Source organism: Fragaria vesca, linkage group LG7, assembly GCF_000184155.1.
Source record: "Fragaria vesca subsp. vesca linkage group LG7, FraVesHawaii_1.0, whole genome shotgun sequence".
Lineage (NCBI taxonomy): Eukaryota > Viridiplantae > Streptophyta > Magnoliopsida > Rosales > Rosaceae > Fragaria > Fragaria vesca.
Genome location: NC_020497.1, coordinates 14,074,874 through 14,087,846, shown reverse-complemented (window position 1 = coordinate 14,087,846; position 12,973 = coordinate 14,074,874). Strand labels below are relative to the sequence as shown.

Here is a 12,973-nt window from a genome sequence, read left to right as displayed (position 1 = left end):
CCCTTGTATGGCAACTCCAAGACATGCCGAGATTTGGTGATCTAATGCGGATCGGAGCAAGGTTAACACCGTCTTCAATTGAGAGCAAATGTTCAAGATAACTTATCGAACGATGGGCACGCCATGGATGGGATCAAGTTAGTGTCGAGGATTTCTCAAGGGTGTTACGTGTGCCCAAACTGTAACCAATAAGCACATAAGCTAGCAAAACATGCACCAAGGGACATTTCTTTACATGGTCTGAACAGTTCCCTTCGTGACTGTCTGAATGTACCCAAGCTGACCTCAGTGCCTAGCTCTGTTTATTGTGAGGGTGCCCGTGTCACCCTCTTGTAGTTGTACTATTGATCCTATTTAATTTATTCACCTTTCTCAAAGAAAAGAAGAAAAAAAAAAAAATCAACAATCGAATCAAAGAAAAGGCTGTAAAGTAATAATTAGCTCGATTGCAAAATCTTTACATGTACGGTCATATTTTGCAGGCTAGTCTACTATACAGAATGCTTCTGAGATTACTATATGATGATAACTACAGTAACAATAATAAATGGGCGATAATCTGTTCACTTCGGCAGCCTGAGATACCGAACACTGTCTAATAGTCTAATTAATCAAATCGTGTCTTCTAATTACTACTATGAATGACTAATGGCTATAAACATTATGCTCCAAATAACCAATTACACCCTTCCTTTTCTTCTGTCATCCAATGCCTGCTCCATCAAAAGTAATACTCATGTCATAACATGCGTGGATATACGAGTATAAATTAATTAGGAACCACTCGGATCACAAAATACATTTAGATCCGACTTCACCTACCAAATCATCTCGATTAACAGTATTGGAACACAACACAACTAACCATGAATCACTATATGGATTTGTGGAGTTTATAGATTGTTTTTAATACATAGACAAGTCAGTACAGTGATTTTGAAAGCTACATTGAATATTGCCCCCTCTTTGCTCAATTGGATTATATGGAAGGAAAACTAAAATCAGAAAATGATTACTGATATTTTCCATATGCTTCAGCTCCTAAGTTTCATCGCGGTCTATTTAAACAAGTTGAACTAGGAGGAAGTTATACTATATGGTTCATCGTGGTCTATTTAAACAAGTTATACTATATATGTTTCAGAGATCTCTTTTTACTTCAAGCTTGTGATGTCAATTGCAACTAGCTACGTGTTTTGCTCTGTTGAGCACTTGAGCATAACACGATCTTTAATCAATAAGCAGTAAAAAGAAGCCCCCAGTAGTTTAAATTGTGATAAACCCCAAAAGGTGTGCATCAAGATCACAAGGTAGACTAAAATTTAGATATGTTGAAGTTAAATAGTTCATTATAGAAACACAGGAGAATCAACTACGTAGTAGTCCTGTCCTAATTCTCCACCAAAATATATAAATAAATAAAAGAACTCATATGCAGAAGCTTAGCATTTAAATCGAAAAATATACCTTGCTTTGTAGCATTCTCATCGTCAAAACAAGAGTATCACGCATCCTACAAAGTAAATTCAGCAAACCCATATAAGTGAAATCGTAAACATGTTTAATTGCATTCTTAAAAGCAAAACATAAGCATGTTTTATTATTATATTGTGATTGACCAAATTAGGCCAGTCTGAAACCACACCGCATGGTTTTAAGATATAAATCTAAAATGAAACTGGAAAAATGGGAACTCAAGTGCCTGATCTTCTCTGATAAGCGAATTATCATCAGAGAAAAGATATTTAACAGCGAGCTCACTATGTTATATTTGTTAAAGAATATGCTGTGTAAGGGTAATGGATTACCGAACACTGTATGTGCTAAAAGGATGAGAAGATCCATCAGAACATGTCAGCACAAATTGAGTTGAGAAGCCACAAGGAACTTTAATCTGCAACCACCAATTATAGAAATTGAAATGCATCGTCTCTTATATACAAAATGGAAACTTCACACTAAATGTTCATATATTGTTTTAAATAAATCCACCATAGATGACAGCTTGCCTCAGAAACTTTGTTTGCAGTTTGCAAATGATTAATCCACATTACGGCACATGCCATAATGCAAAAGAGTTACTTGGGAGTGTGTTTCATTTAAACTAAATTCTAAATTTAGGCATCACCAAGTAAAGAACATACTGATAAATCATTTGAGAATTTCTCAGCAATGACAAGAGCTTCTGTGCTATTGATCTTGATCTGATAGCCTGACCTTCTCAGAAATAGAGTTGCTGGCTCCCAATTCTCAGCAGAATCCATCTGTTTTTCCAACAAGATAATATTGCAGAAATTTTGTCATATGATATATAAAGCAATTGGTTGATTGATACTTGATAGGCATAAAAATAAGAAAACAGAAAACTCAAGGTAAAGAAAACTAGCTTAATAATAAAAACCGGGCAGTATTATAAAGTAACCCTTAACTTATCCAGCCAAAAAAAAATAATAAAAAACAAAGAGACAAATACCATATTGACCACAGAATTAAAAGTAAAAGAAAAATAATGTCAACCTCCCTCACCTTCCAAAGAAACAAAGAAACAAAGGAAACCTGGGAGCCAGGCACTATTAACATAAGCATACACGGCAGTGGATTTTTATAGGAAAGTATGACATCAGATTGCACCGCAGGGGAGGAAGGGAGGTATGTGGGTTTTAAGGAAATGGCTTTCCAGGTTCTCAATCATTTCATTTGAAACTTATCTATTCTGTACTTTGAACCAAAAGTTTATGAACCTTGGTTGACCTCATCTTAGCACCGAACAACGCCCACAGATTGCATTGGATATCTGAATTGCAAGTTTGCACTTGACATAATGGACTTTTACCGTTTTGTAATAAAACTGGGACTCTGGGAGAGAAAGTTGACCTTGGGACCACTACCAGCGGTTTGTTGGAGAGAAATGCCTTACCAACAGCCCAAAGGCTGGTTGGCCCTGTTATAATCTTCTCTTATTCTTTTAAAATAGTAAAATAAAAACTTTAATTACAGCATTGCAACTGTATCCAAATGATAACTGAATCTAACCCAAGTTCTTTCCTTAAGCATGCAAGAATCTTAATTTCTACAAGAAAGAAAAAGCCAGGAAGAAAGAGCACAGAATACTGATAGTCATGCAATTTTCTATGAGTAACAAATGCAAAGGAAGGAAATAAAAAGCAAGTAAACCTCAACAATGAATCTGAACCGAAATGAGCACAACTAGTAAAAAAAAAAAAAAATATCGTCCTTATGTACCAATATGGAGTTTCCTCCTAAAGGATTTCATTTCCCTAATGCTCAATCATATATTTGAAAATCACCAATTATGTTTGGCAGTGGGATTTATAAATATATACTAAAGATGGAGACTGGTGAATAAGGTATACTTTAGCAAAATAGACATAAACTGATGCAAAAATTAAACCTACCAGCAGTAGAACAATGAAAGTGGCTTGTCCTCTAGATATATGTGTGTCAATCTCCAGCTGCATCTCCGGGTCTATAACGTACCTCGAATACAATGCAAATATAGAAAATTAGAATAACCAAAAAAAATTGAAAAGAAGACACTTACAGATAATTAAAGTCTATTCATTCAGACAAATACGTCGTCCTAAAAAATGTAACAGCTCTTTTTAACAGGAATCTTTTATTCTTTCCATCTAATTATTTCAAGAACAGATACAAGCATAAGGTTACAACTTATAAAATGGAACTAGTTTGATGCTGTATAGAGAAAACAAAACACAGAACAAAGAAAAGACAAGTCAATAAACCTATCCTAGCAAAGGATCTGATAGTATATTCATAACAAGAACGACTGAGTGCACTCAGGAAAGGGAGGGGTGGGCCGAGATGAAATTTCATCATGCATGTATCGATCCAATTGACTCCCATGTGTGACACATCCCCACTCATCTCAGCACAAAAGTACAAGCTACAATTGAACTAAAACCAACAAAATCAAAAGCCTTCAATAATTAACTCGCCTCAATATTGATTATAGATGGAAATTACTATACGTATCATTCATGACACATCCCACTCATATCAACACACAAAAGTACAAGCTACAATTGACCATCTTTCTTTTGTTAAAAGTCAAGTGTATTCGGTTGAATTTGAAGAAAAAGGAGCGTCAAACTGATATCCAAAACTAAAACCAAACAAAATGAAAAGCCTTAAATAATTAACTTGCCTCAATATGGTTTATAGAGGGAAATTACTATATGTATCAATAACTATTAATCAATCCAACTTAATAAGAATGCTTATATCATAAGAATGCATTATATCATAAAAAAATAATAATAAGAATGCATATAAGAATCCAATTACAGAATAAATGTTTATGTATGTAGATCACATCAAGCAGCATAATACACATACCACATTTAATTTTGTTCTGATCATTAGCAAAATGCCTCACTAGTTCCCCCTGATAATGAAAAACAGATGATTTGTCAAGAGATAATATTCTTTGGGCGAAACTGCATGACAAGCGCAGAAACCAACACACTTGTGACCTGGGTGCTTCACGACACTAAGTTATATCAAAGACATGACTAGGCTGTAAATATATTTTCAGCAATTGTTAAAGTATAACAAACCATGCAAAAAGGGATTCAGTGGATATCAAAATAAATAGGCTCATAGGCTAAAAGAAAATGGATATAGAGATATAAAATGACTAGTTTGGATATACTTCGCTGAATAACGGAACCAAAACAAGGCTTTGTAATTTCCACCTTTTTTTTTGTTTTATAGGAAACATTATTCATCAGAAGTGATAAATTTACATAACAAAACAGTGACATCCACAGAACTGATCAAATAGAAAACTAAACAAACAGCAAGTAATTCAAAAAATTAAATCTAGACAACTGGTCTTCCTTGTAAAATAACAAAAACAAGAACTATTTGTAACTACAAAGAAACTGAAGCCACAAATAGGCCAGAAAACAAACTCTCATCACTGATTAACTGCTCCTCCCCCCATCCTCAAAAACTCCTATTTTCTTTTTTTCTTTTCCACAGATTTCAGTTGCGAAAACAAGAAGCATAAGTTGCAAAACCATAAGCTGATAGTGACAGCTTTCCTCAAAATGTACCACCAAACACACTACAACTCCAAAGTTAAGGTCAATTGTACACGAAGTGGTGCAGATTTTAAGTGGAGTAGAAATTTACACCAACACTCATAATCTAGAAGTCTGAATAGATATTACTATTCAATTTTCATTGAAAGATCAAAGGGTAAGGGTATGAGTGGGTAAGGCCTGATGTTATCATCTCTGTTGTAGCTGTCACAACTCAGAAGTTAACAGTTAAAATAAAGTAATAAACACTGGAGTGTGACAAATTCATAGGATCATATTTTGGTCCATCTTTGGATATAAAAGTCCACCAGCTTATGAATAATTCTGACACCTTCTCACCTTTGACTAAAATGACCTTTAACAACTTTTCAACTTATGAAAATCATCTTAAACTTTTGGTAAATGCTCTGCTCGTTAATTGCACTTTTTAGATTGTTTGGGACACATTCATGTATATATCGGCATATATTGCAGCAGTTTGAGCTTCACAGAGAGACTCCTACTTGTTTTATTTGTTCCCTCTACTTTCCCACAAACTTGAACATATGCGGATCATAATAATCACCATTTTGGACTACAGTAAACATACTGAAAAACATAAAGAGTGGTGCACAAGTTTGGAAGCAAACATACATACAGAAAAATAAGCAGTATGCAAAGGTAATATAGAGAACCTGGCGGCCTTGATCATCCATTGGTATGCAGTCGACAGCAATAGTTTTATCAACGTCATCAGCTGTGACTATGTATTCTGGATTTGTAGCTCCTGATTGAAGAATAACAGAATGGAATAAACAGTACAAAATCAATAGTTCAGCTACCCCTAAAAGGATCTAATCTGCACAAGAAAAATATCAATAAAGTTTAGTTCTCTACCTTCAATAACCTCCCTAGTGCCATCTTGAAGATGACGAACCCACTGGTAGCAAACATTGATGAACATAGCAACTCATATAATAAGCAAACCACTAATTAGATGAAAGTTGATCATACTATTTAAGGAATTATACCTGAAACATGCAAAGTGAAGTTCCGCGTACTGGAAATCCACATCCAAGAAGTTTGCCTCCAGGTACCGCATCACCAATTATCTGAAAATTCTCTATACCAGGCCCTTTTAAAATGAATAAGCCGCATCAGGTTCCATAGTAAATCACGGGGTAAGACCCTGATTTAAGATAAAACACTAATCACCTTGTGAAATAGAGGATGTATTATCAGGTGTCTGAGGATATGAGGTGCCATTGGTTTGTTCAGCTCTCCCATACGCAACATCTTTATCAAATGAATCATGGAGAATAAAGCCATCCATATTCCTGTGAGTTGTATTACTGCCATAAAGAGGAAAAGATGTTGAATAAAAGTGCTCATAAATACTACATTATTCAATTAGGTCATTGATAGAATGTCATATTTTAGAGTAGCCCCCTTGATATATGCACCAGTTTCCTCTGTAAGAATCTGCTTATCCAAGTATATCGCAAATCTATTTCAGTGACTAAGATGTTTGAAATGTACATAGGTGCAGGGGTGGAGACACTATGGAAAAGATTCTGGTAAGCTTTTTGGGTATCTATTTCAATGGCTTTCAGCAGATTACAATCTCCCTATATTCTCCAAGACTGGAAGGCAGTAGGTCTTTTGTCTCGATTAGGGTGCATGCATGAATCCTAGCTGTTGTTAATGTAATTTTTATTTTGTTCCTGCTGCGTTTCATTGCTTTGGAGCTCTTGTACTCATATTTTTTATATATTTCTATTTGATTGATAAAAGATTAAAACTTTCTCTTAAAATGAAAAATAGTACCAACTACGTGCCGCTATGAAGCTTTTAAACACCAATAATGTTCTGTATTACAAAAATATAGCAAGTTATTCCTATATACTCCTTGTAAGTGACAGAAACCGAGTGGCATGAAACAATTAAAATCACATCAAAAATTTATTCAGAGTGACTCCACATGGAAGTGTCATTCATTTTCGTACAAAGTTGTACAATGTCATATAATGAACACTAAAAGTTATACAGGACACATCTAGGCACTCATACTGTAACACGAACAAAAGTATATCCCAAATCACAAAATCAGTTTTAACAAAAGAACTACTTTTGAGAAATCTTATTCAATCATCAAACAAGACTCACTTATTTATTCATGTCTTTAATAATAAAAATTAATCGTCACTGCAAAAAATTTTGGAGTAATAAGCCACGACATAGATAGCTATTTTCAACATAAACGCTTATAATTGTGGGAAAATATAATCAATTTTTCCTAACAACAGCTAACAGACATTGCATACCTATCTATATTGGCTGTGAACTGCTGTGGATTTTCTTTATTAATTAGCATCAAATTTCTTGTGTCTGTAAAATCATTCATGTGGAGCTGAACTTTTGCAGTTGGCTCCATACGTTGCGCGTCAGTATAACGGTCAAAACCTTGCTGTTCCTGTGTGTATATATATATATAGAGAGAGAGAGAGAGAGAGAGAGGTCATTATCGAAAGAATAAGCCTGCATGAGACTAATTATATATCACATAACTAATAAGTTACTACCATGAGCTAAAGTGTTTGCCTATAGCTGTCAATTCTTTATATGTAATTAATTATAAAGTTTGCCTTGTATAGTAGTACTATACGTAAAAAGTAATCATTGACAATAGCATGGTCACAAGAAATCATAGCTGACAACATCATGAGGAATCCCAACTTACATGTGAAGTTCTAATCTTCCACTGCAATTCATCATGTAGATGCTGCAAATTCAAGAAAAGAAAAGATGAAGGCCAGCTATTGAAAGCTATTTGCAACACTGATTGGCAGAAATCAAATTGCAATATATGATGTATATAACGTTCAAGAGCGGACGTCCGCACTCGGCTTAAAGTGCGGACGTCTCTCTATTCTCCACCCTCCGGCGCCGGCAAGGGCACGCCTACCCCCCAGCAGACTCCAGCAGCGTCCCCGACCACTTTTTCTCCCCGGCGAGTCCGCCAAATTCCAGTTTCTGGCGAGATAGACTTTATTTGAAGTTTTGGGTGATCTCGCCAGAAAATTGGAAAAGAACGGACTCGCTGGGGAGGGGAAGTGGTTGGGGACGTTGCTGGAGTCCGTTGGGGTGGAGGCGCGCCCTCACCGGCGCCGTACAGTGGCGAATGGAGGGACGTTCGCACTTTAAGCCGAGTGCGGACGTCCGCACCAGAACGGGCCTGTATATATATACCCAAATAAAAAGCTGTAGAAAATGTATAAAGAAAAGAAGAGAAAGAACAATGAGTTAGATTTCTTGTTAACAATGTAATTTACATGAACATGGGTATTGCATATTTGCAATGCCACATCAGCAAAGATAAACTTGAAGGTTTTCGCAGCCCGCCACAATAGCCCAAATAAGTAGTACATGAGTGAGAGGCTGACTAAAAAAACAACAGTTGACTGAGACTATATCATAACCTTGTTATTATTGTTGCATAAATTATCTGTGTGCCTTACAATTTTATACCTTTAAGCTGTTAGATATGGCAGAAGCATTTACGACATGGGGCCAAATACCATATTCAGCCAATAACCCAAGCATGGATGACATGAAGACATATCTTTCATCATCTGCAGCCTAGAATATTAATAAGCCATAATATTAGATATGCCAGAAAGATAAGAATAAAAGAAAACTGACATGAAAGCTTAATAGACATGCTAGACACGTCAAACGAAAAACCTAAAAAAAATACTGTTACTGAGTGATAAGCAAAGCATTGCAAGTTTGCAACAAACCAAAGATAGCAGACAAAAAGTCTCACATACATTCATCAGTTTTAGAGTGGTTTCACCAGTTTATGTATATATAAGAGATTTGTGATGAGCTCAACATTAGGGATACCGAACATCATGAGACCATGGTATCTCAGTTGTACAGGACGACAAAATTGACATATGTATCATATCACCTCTCAATTGCTAATCAAACATTTACTGAGCTTATTGGGAAACCTCTATTTGCTCTATCTAAGCTTTCCCTTTTATGGTTATAACTATTTGCTTTTTATTCATACTCCCCTTGCATGAGAAAACAAGTCAAAGGACTTTGATTATCTTGAAAGAATGATAATAGAGAGTGATAGACTTGCTTTAGAACAAACATAACAACCTACTTTTCAATGTTCTCATGCAAGAAATCAACAAAACAAAAAATATATTTGATCTCAGATTCTCGCCAATTCATAAACTGACAACAACAACGAACAAGCTTCTCAGGCTCCCAACTACAAACTATCATAATCTTTCAAAGAGATAGCACTGATTTTAGCTATCAAATTACCTTCAAATCGTGAGTTAATTTCAAATTTTCTTCAAGATCACCTTTTCTGCGGGCCAACTCATTTAATGCAGAAGTAGTGGCTTCATTCTGCTTCTCATCTATTGCCTATCAAAAATATTATATTACTTGATACTCTAGAACAAGTCAACGAGCACAAGCTTTCTGATTTGCAAAGATATACGAAAAATGACAACTTAGGTGGCATTCGGTAACGTTTAAATGCTTGTAAGATGAAAATGTGTTCGGTGAGACATTTTTCAAGCCGTGGAAAAAAAAAAATTCAACTTTTACAACAAAAGAAAAACAAAAAAAAAGCTGAAAACATCAATTTGATGTGCTCACTTTTCATTCTCCTAGTTTAGAAAATATGGAAAATATTTTTCACAATAAACTACCAAATACATTTCCAAAACTGAAAATTTACAATTTCATTTTCTCAGTTTTATTTTTAAAGATTATTTTTATAAATCGTTTTCAAAAACGTTACCAGACAGGCCCCTTCGGATTTCAAGAAACAAATTCTATTCACTCTCAAGTGTTGGACAAACCATTCTTAAGTCAGCAAATTTCTTCTCCAACGCATACTTCTCGTTCAGCAGCCGCAATTCCTGATACCATAAAGACCAATGAATCGTCTAGCATTTAAAATGTGCAGAAACAAACCTGTTACAACAAGGAGAATGCACGTGGGAGAAAGGCAATTTGAGAATTTCTATACCTTCAGACAGGCAACAGTGACTTGCCCACGAAGAAATTGGATCTCTTCTTCCTGCGCTCTGGCTCGGGAATAAAGTTCCTGCATGTAAAACTTATTATTGTAAGAAAATTAAATAGAACTTCTGTTTAGAAGTGAGGTGATGAAATATTAGTACCATAGCTTCTTGATCTTTATGATGAACATCACTGTCATCCCTTAGATTTTTTGGTGAACAATGTGCTTCCGAGCTATGCCTACAAAAAGAAATCAGAAAAAAGAAAAGATGCTTCAGGACATGAATATAGAACACACCAATTAACTTTTTGGTTGCAAAACTGATTGGGCTCAGTAGGGCATGCTACTAGGAAGTGATTGGAACCAGAATGAAAGAATTGGAAAGTCAGTTATCTAATTTCGACAAGGACAACTTCGTGCACCAATTAAATTGCATTTTGTTTTCAAGTTTATCTGGCATGGTACTCCATTGATTTTCTTCTTAGGGTTATCTTGCCAAAAAAACGATCTTGTTATCGATTTGTGAGATCGATACGCATCTTTCGGATGAGAGTTCTCTTATCTAACAGGACAACACAGTAAGTGGGAATGAGAGACATGAAGGTCCATGCCCACTAGTGAGGCACATTAACCTGAACATGAAGAAAAAGATGATGGTTGGAGTTCCATCTTATCTCCCATGAAAGTATAGACCCCACAAGGTTGGATCTATTATCACCTATAAGGCTCTATTGTGATGCCAAGGTTTCATATTCTTGGATCATTCTCCCCTCAGTGCTATCATATCAGACATCAAGACTTCTCTAGCTGCTAATAATGGTTTCAAGCTTCAATTTGTTCCTAGAAAAGCCCATATGGTGGGGCATAGATTAGTAGGGTATGGTTTAGATCCAAATGTCCACCTTGAGTGGTTCTTTAATGTTCCAGACATCATACTGGATGCCATCATGTACTATTTGCATCATACCTAGTAATAAAACTCTTCTGTGCAGTCCAAAAAAAAAGGTTTCATATTGTTGTTTCTAAATGCTGTAGTGTGATTCTTTCATATGTGTTCTCCTGTTTTCTTATATCACTACTACTCCAGACTTCTTCACCACAACAACCAGTAAACTACATTTAGTGGCCATAACACCTCCCCAGTACCCGACCCCTAAAGACGGCAGCTCAAAGTTCAAAACTTTAGCTATAATGATAGTTACTAAATAATAACAACAGTATATTTCTTTAAATAGAAAAGGTTAAAACATAAAAAAACTATGCGCTAACAGTATATGAGACCAAAAAAAAAAACCCACATAGTAAGATTCTAATAGAAGGGGCTGAGCATCATTAGAAATAAATTCACAACCTCACTTGCACCTCATTTTCAAATGAAATGACTAATAAGCATAAAAAAAATATATAATTAATATACTCATGATCAAACACTCTTTCTAATAAGCCACATTTTGGCATTACCTGTTCACAGCATCGGCAATTTGACTCTGCAATCCAGCATCCTTCAAGTGCTGAGTTGGACTCTTACTGGAAGACATCTCATTTGCAGTTCAAGATTCTCTTCAAGAAAACCTTGTGTAGCATCATAACTGATTGTTCCCATCATAAGCAATCGAATCTTGCATCTTACTCCATTTCATTCTCCCATTACCCAATTTAATCAGGAAACCCTTGTATGCCCTACAAAAAGTAGCAAGGAGCTAAGGAAACCATGACCCTTCAGTATCCTATAAGTATGCATACATATTACATTACAAAGTAGAATCGTAACGTAGAGAAAGCATAAAATTTAGAAAATTATTCAAATCTCAAAAACGCAACAGTAAAGAAACAAGTGCATATATTCAGCAGGCTCATAAGTAAACCGATTACCGACAACTTAAAACTCATGACAGCTAACAAAAATACTTCCATTGCAACACAAAGCACCATAAGCAGCATACGAAAATAACTCGAAAAGCTACTTAAACTCAACAGATGCTCAAATTCAAGCACGCACATTACTAAATCCAGCTGAAAAGAATAAAACTAAACTAAATGCCTAACCAGACCTGCAGTCACAGACTTGAGGAACCAGCACACACCGAATCAAACCAAAAATAAATTCGTCTTCTGTATTGTAAAATCAGCAGCCTGCACAGAACATAGATCAAATCCAACATTCAAAAACCAAATTGAACGAAATCCCCAAACTAAAAAAGACCTGATTCGTAGAATCCGAAATCAAAATGAAACTGTCGGCGATTAAGAGTGGAAGTTTGAAGGTGTGATGTAGTTACTTACAGTAGAGAGAGAAACGGAGGATTGGATTGGAGATTGGAGATTGGAATTTGGAATGATTGAGGTGATTGATTGATGGAAGAAATATGTGAGGATTTGGAGGAGAGAAACAAAATACGTCGAAGACTCAGAGTCGCGGTTTCAGACGACGTAAAGTAATTTGTAACATAGCTTCAATGGGGTATAGTTACGTTATTACCCCTCCCTACTAAGCACTAGCAATAAAAGTATATACACCTTTTGAATTCCATCAAACCATCAATTCAATTGCTTCCATCACTGTAAATTTTCTGGGCTTGTTTTTATGCAACGGTTTTGCTTGCTTGAGTGATGGCCATCAAATAATGGGACACACGCACGCGGGCTACTGCTTGAGTGATGGTTACACGCGTCTTCTAAAATGCTCATTTAGTATTAATTTAAACATTTTATTCCTCATTTCAATGATAATCTTTTTCATGAGCCTATTCAAATATAAGGTAACGTTTTTTATGTCCAAATGCACAAATCTTTACTAAAGTCTTAACAAACTATATTATTTTAAGATTATTTTGTTCTCACCCCTTAAACA

The 12,973-nt window shown here is 35.5% G+C and overlaps 1 protein-coding gene across 1 annotated transcript; it reads right to left on the bottom strand.

Annotated features, from left to right (window-relative positions):
- Positions 1 to 412: 412 nt before the first annotated feature.
- Positions 413 to 12,496, bottom strand: LOC101293522. The gene is made up of 20 exons (XM_004307252.1): positions 12,406 to 12,496; positions 12,174 to 12,255; positions 11,584 to 11,802; positions 10,283 to 10,361; positions 10,129 to 10,206; positions 9,959 to 10,018; positions 9,411 to 9,515; positions 8,595 to 8,705; positions 7,807 to 7,848; positions 7,391 to 7,539; positions 6,282 to 6,418; positions 6,098 to 6,201; positions 5,964 to 6,006; positions 5,762 to 5,853; positions 4,378 to 4,426; positions 3,417 to 3,487; positions 2,145 to 2,264; positions 1,809 to 1,894; positions 1,468 to 1,513; positions 413 to 713 (listed from the first exon to the last, which is right to left on the bottom strand). The coding sequence occupies exons 3-20, from the start codon at positions 11,658 to 11,660 to the stop codon at positions 681 to 683; spliced, it is 1,482 nt and encodes a 493-aa protein (XP_004307300.1). The 5' UTR covers positions 11,661 to 11,802; positions 12,174 to 12,255; positions 12,406 to 12,496; the 3' UTR covers positions 413 to 680.
- Positions 12,497 to 12,973: the final 477 nt, after the last annotated feature.

Coding starts and splice junctions, on each gene's coding strand:
- LOC101293522 (XM_004307252.1), bottom strand. CDS start 11,660: ATGTCTTCCAGTAAGAGTCCAACTCAGCACTTGAAGGATGCTGGATTG. Junction 7,540..7,806: donor GGAAGATTAGAACTTCACAT/GTAAGTTGGGAT, acceptor ATATACACACAG/GAACAGCAAGGTTTTGACCG. Junction 4,427..5,761: donor TGGATGATCAAGGCCGCCAG/GTTCTCTATATT, acceptor TTTCATTATCAG/GGGGAACTAGTGAGGCATTT.